Here is a 5,875-nt window from a genome sequence, read left to right on the forward strand (position 1 = left end):
TATATCATATATATATTTATATAAGAAGATACTATAATATATATGTCAAAGAAGACACTATATATATTGTCCTCTTTGCCAGCACTTTTTGTAGGGACACTTGAAATACTCAGGACTGATCAATTTTGAGGGTTAATTAACGAATTAGAGAGGCTCTATAGTAATCCTACTGAATTTACTAAGCATAGACTTACAGAGAAAGATGAAAAGACATTACAGTGCATACAGTTTAAGAACCATGGAAAGGTATAAAACAAGATAACAGCCTAACAACCCCCAGTCTGGATGCGGCTGCTAATATTACTACAAATATAGTAATTAGCTCTTCAAAACCTTGCATCTAATGAAGAAATCATTATTTTAAAATGTTATTTAATGGAAATGGAGTCTCCTTCTCTGGAGATATTCAAACCCTGCCTGGACGATCTCCTGTGCAACCTGCTCTGGGTGAGCCTGCCTTAGCTGGGGAGTTGGACTGGATGATCTCCCAAGGTCCCCAATCCCTTGCCATTCTGGGATTCTGGGATTCTGTGAAATGATGACATAATGAATTACCTTGTGTCATCTCAGTCGCACAATCTGTGTACTAATTCCTTGCTTAGCTGTTGATAAAAGCTAAGGAAAGCCACATCACCTTACATTTCCTATAGGCTGAGAGCGTGCACAAAGACGGTTACCGCAGCTAAGATGATGTACCATAACCTTTTAAGCTACTCATGAGCCAGGTCCATAGTTATAAGTTGAAAGAAAGATCCACCAACCCCTAGGTGAGCTTTCCCAAGCTGAAAGCCTTATGGGACTCTCTTACAGGTATTTAAAACTTGATGGAATTCTGTATAAACAAATATCCTCAATAAGACAACCACGCACTTGCTGCTGGACTTGTCTACATGACTTACTGGGTTCTTCACTATGTAATTGCTACATTCCAGGATTCAGATTCTCTCTCAGAATTTCAACCGTTTTATAGCATTCATATTTATGGCACCTCTTGACTCAACCTCTTGCATGGAATGGGGCGTTGTCTACTCTTGCCTCCGATGCTGCTGAGCGTATCCATCCCTCGAGGCCTGGTAATTGCAAATGCTGGCTGGGGGTGACAGGATTTTCCCTCACCTGCCTGACAGCTCTGCCAAAGCAGTCTGATACTTAACTCCAAAATTGGCTTCTAGCGAATACGTATTGTGGAATAAAGGGAGCAAAGAGCAACAAACTAAGGCAGACTCAGATGAATAGTTCACATTGCAACACTAAATCTAACCCAAAACAAAATACTGCTTTCCATTTTTCTTCTTTCCATTTCAACATAATTTAAAATGAACGAATCAGCTACTTAAAAAAACTTTTTTCTAAGCAGAGATTTGGAAAATGCATCATAATTATGCATCTCTGCCTGTAAGCTTCTTGCCGTTGGTTTTCTAGAGAGTTTAATTCAATAGGGTTCTTTTTTAATTTATTTTTTTTTTAAATAGTCAATCTCCACACTTAGCCATTGGAATGATTTTCATCAACACATCTGGTATGTACAACTGGTGACTGCATTTGTACAGGCCTGAAATGAACTGAAAGGTGAGAACTTTTCTATTCGTCCTGATGATTGCCGATTTAGAGGCCTATGAGATACTTTAAATCATAGAACCATAGAATGTTTGGGGTTGGAAGGGACCCCTAGAGGTCATCTAGTCCAACCCCCCTGCAGGAGCAGGGACACCGCTAACCAGATCAGGTTGCTCACAGCCCCGTCCAACCTGGCCTTGAATGCTTCCAGGGATGTCAACACTGTCAGCCTTTTCATGGCAGGTAGGAAAAACAAGCAAAGAAGAATTCAGATTAGGAAGATTTACACCAGGGGAAGGCAGGAGTGCCACAAAAGATCAATCAAAGAAGGTACATTGAGATTTACAGAATTCTAACACCATTTTTGCAGGGCTGTGACAATGAGGAAAAAGGAAGAGCTTGAAGACAGGATCAATTTTCTAAAAAAAAGAAAGAAAATTAGGAAATGGAGTCAGATTTCATAAATTCTGCTTTAAGCAGAGAGATCCACAGAAGATGTACAGCAGCAAACAACCTTGCGCTGAGCACGGCTGTGACTTTCCAACACTAATTACTAGTGGTGCTAAAAAAATGCTGGAGACTGGGAGCTGCCAGAAAAATGATCCTTTTCTGCTCTCTCAGAGAAGAAGTATATAATAATTTCATAGTTTTAAGACAAGTTACTTGCGGATGGCTCTGCCTCATACATTTTCAGTATACATTTCGGGACTGCTGCACTCCCAAGTCAAAAGACAGGCGGTGTGTGATATATTTGTAGGGCCAGATTTAAAAGTGATAGAAAGGAGAGTTGTCTATGAGATCTGCAATCCCTGGCAGTTTCTAATCATTCATCCTTAAAAGCAGTAGCGAAGAAACCTTAAACAGACTTTTTTTTTTTACTTTATTGCAAAGGACTTGGCTGAAAGCACTCTACATTACCTTTGAAACAGCTGGACGTATGCACTGGGTGCCTTCCCTGATAGAGCCTGACGTGCTGCAGAACGCCGCCTTTGGAGAGAAGCTTCTTCCTGGTAAAGAAATACGACCAACTTTATGCAGCAACTTAAAAGTATATACGGTAACTTAATTGGCTGTGATATTCTGCTCTTTTGCTAAGACTCTAAAGGGTATGCGTTTATATGTTCTGGGAAAGTAGCAGAGCTATATTAGAAGTCACAAGGTGCTAAATACGATTCATCTACACAACCCAAATTTTGGTCTGAAATCTTGCTGGCTTTGAAAAACGAAGATCTTCATCTCCAGTGAATCTCCATTTCTTCAGAGTAGTAAAAATGTGCCAGGATAGAGCAGGAAGGAATATCTGCAGAGAACCACTTTTGATGCATCCCTACCTCCCAACGTGAGAGCAGGGATAATTCTAGTTATGCTGTTGTCTTAAGCTTCTTTTCACCAGCAAGGGGCTGAATACAGAAGAATTTGCCTCCGCTACGTCTTAAATAAACCGTCTCCTTGCTCCAGCAATGCAGAAAACCTGCCTTACCCACTCTGTATCAACCCATCTTCCCCCCTCAGAGTAGGAATTACCTTCTGCAAATTTCAGTTAGTTAAAATGACTTTGTACAATGAACACATTACGATCTCAGCAGACTGGAAAATGTGGTCCCGAGTTTTAAGGGCATGTTAATTAACATGTGCTGTAGGACAATGTAATTTCTCAGGTAAGACGAACGCAGCACTACAGCGTGCTTAAAAAAATAATATGTAAATCACAGAGCAAGGTTATTAAATCCTGCTTTGTTATCAACTGCTAGCCATTGATAGTTATCAATTTAATAGCTAAATCACATGCCTGTAACAGAGGTGTTTTGTCATGGTATGAGCACGAAAGAGAATATAGTTAATCCGCTGAATGCTCACATTATGACTATTGTGAATTCCTTCACTATTTATGCTAAGCTAGGCTCTGCTTAGATGCTCACTGGGCTTGTGCTTTGTTTTGCTTTCTTTTTGTAAAGATATAGTTCTGACCCTTTTTTTCCTGTGTGGATTACAGGTAAAGATACCTTTCTGTTCAGACCTCATAGAGTTAATTATAGCCACACAAAATTACCGCAGGGTTGGCATGCTCACAAGGGATGAGGCTGCAAGGGATCAGATCTACTGTCTTTCCCTGAGCAGCAGATCCTGCTTCTTATTTTGCTTGTGGATAATTCACATTAATTTCTTCATATTTGTTATTTTCCAGTTCTGCATGATGGGAGTGGAATGTGGTTACTGCAGTGACAGCGCCTTACTTGGGTGCTGAAAGCACAAAAATAATTTGCAGTCCCAAATGTAACAGTTTAGACAAAATTTTACTTTAAGGCCACAGACATATTTATATTTTTCTCATTAAATATGGTCTAGGAGGCACCTGTGTTTCACCTTGAACGTTTTACTATGTTGACACTTCAGCTGATGCTGTAAAGATTCCTCTGCATGTAAAAATATATTGGAAACTTAGTGTAGTAAATAAGGAAAAGGTATTACCAGCACCGAACAAGGAGACTAATCAGAAAGAGAGCCTTGCGGCCACTAAGTAAGTTAAACCCGAGGTAAATGATAGCCTCCTTCATCATAAACCACTTCTCCCTGACTTGACAAAATGTAAACCTTCAAAATAAAAATAAAAAAGACAAAATAAAAAGTGAGAAAAATAAATCGCTGGGGTAGGAGTGATGGCAGAGCGCTACCGAGGTAAGAAATATTCTGGCTTCTCTCTCGCATTAAACTAACAAACCTTTGGATGAAAGGAACATGAAGATAAACAATACTTGTGACATTTTTTTAATTCTGCGTGGCTTGAAAATGGGTATTTCATTTCAGAAGAGTGGAAGATGGGAGGTTCCCTATTTATGTCAGCCATTTTACAGTCATACCTTTCCCCACACCTGAGAGAGCCTTTTTCAAAGCTTGGGAACGGGGTGCAGGGGGGGCTGTTACTTTGCTCCATCTACAGCACTAATTCTAAACATCAGAGGTAGTTCTAAATACCGAGAGAGTGGCAAAATTGTACAGCAAGTCATGCCTGCCAAGCAATCATTCATCATAATGACATCATCGCCCTGGAATGGAACAAAGTTTAAGGCTTTCATTTTTCTTTTTCTCTTTCTCCTGTCATTGTCGTATAAAAAGAGCATTAGGCACATCTGCTTCATAGCCCCAACTCCCCCACTGCCTGCAAGGAGAATGAATGCCTTCAGGGAAAGGACTATTAAGGAGAAGTAAAAAAAAAAAAGAAGAGAGAGAGAGAGATGAAGCAGAAGTTGCAAAAGGTTATTTGAAATCCAAGCACACTGTTGAATCTGTTGATTGAAAAAGTAAAAGCAGGTGAAAAATGTGCTTAAATTTGATCTCTGGCAGTTATCACTAGCACTCACTCTGAAAGGCTCGGCTGAACGCGTTTTTCTGCTGCCACAGGATGGCGTTCATAAGTAATCTTCATTGTCCTACTAACTGCATCGAACTATTTCCTCCGAATAGCATCGTTTCATGTCTTTTGTAGAACGGAGAGATGATATTCAGCTCCCTTACACCAGTACGGAATTAGATGGAATCAATTACGATCAACAGATTTATTCTGGTGTAAAATTGAGCAGACACGACAGCTTGTCCTCTCATCTGAGTTTACCTGCTTCATTCTCATCAGTCTGCCTTTAACTCTGGGGAACTGGTAAATATTGTTGAAATGAAAGATGGCCAGAGAACAGGCATCAGTTCTCTCTGGAGAAAGAAAGGCCTAACATGTATTTTTTTGCATACAACTTCTCATTTCTGTCTGAGGTTAGAGTAAGATGGTGCTTACCACAGAGCCCAGTTGTGCAGCAAGTTTGTCCGAGATGCCTCCTGGATATTTTTTGGCAGAAGAGTCCAAGAACTCATTGACAGATGAAGACCAAGTAGTTCCAGTAAATACTCCACCAGGTGACAGTCTTTGCTCTTGTAAGAGCCGTATTCTTGAACCTAGTAAGGAAAAGACACTTCTCAACAAAAGTATTCTGAACACCACTTTGCTTACAGCAAGCAGAAAGAAACTAGTACTTTGCACTATCATCAGCCAGCTTTTGGCACAATTCTGGATCTGCAAAAGATAAATATGAAAGTTATAATGGATATAAGCTACGCAGTTCACAAAAAGCTTTTAAACCTTCCAGGTAGTTCACAGATATAATGGTATCCTGGGGTGCATCAAGAGAAGTGTGGCCAGCAGGGCTCGGTGCTCGGCCCAGTCTTGTTCAACTTGTTCATCAATGACCTGGACAAGGGGACGGAGTGTACCCTCAGCAAGTTTGCTGACAACACAAAACTGGGAGGAGTGGCTGATACGCTGGAAGGCTGC

General features: G+C 40.4%; 1 protein-coding gene across 1 annotated transcript in view; it reads right to left on the bottom strand.

Moving 5' to 3' along the window:
• LRGUK (leucine rich repeats and guanylate kinase domain containing) overlaps positions 1-5,875 on the bottom strand; it is a 57,733-nt gene that overhangs the window by 12,580 nt on the left and 39,278 nt on the right. The window contains exons 16-17 of the mRNA XM_035903888.1: positions 5,342-5,499; positions 2,476-2,564 (exon numbers count right to left, since the gene is read on the bottom strand). Coding sequence (XP_035759781.1) covers positions 2,476-2,564; positions 5,342-5,499 — 247 coding nt within the window. The remainder of the gene's footprint in view (positions 1-2,475; positions 2,565-5,341; positions 5,500-5,875) is intronic.

The sequence above is a fragment of the Egretta garzetta genome, unplaced genomic scaffold, assembly GCF_000687185.1.
Source record: "Egretta garzetta isolate BGI_Z169 unplaced genomic scaffold, ASM68718v1 scaffold260, whole genome shotgun sequence".
NCBI lineage: Eukaryota > Metazoa > Chordata > Aves > Pelecaniformes > Ardeidae > Egretta > Egretta garzetta.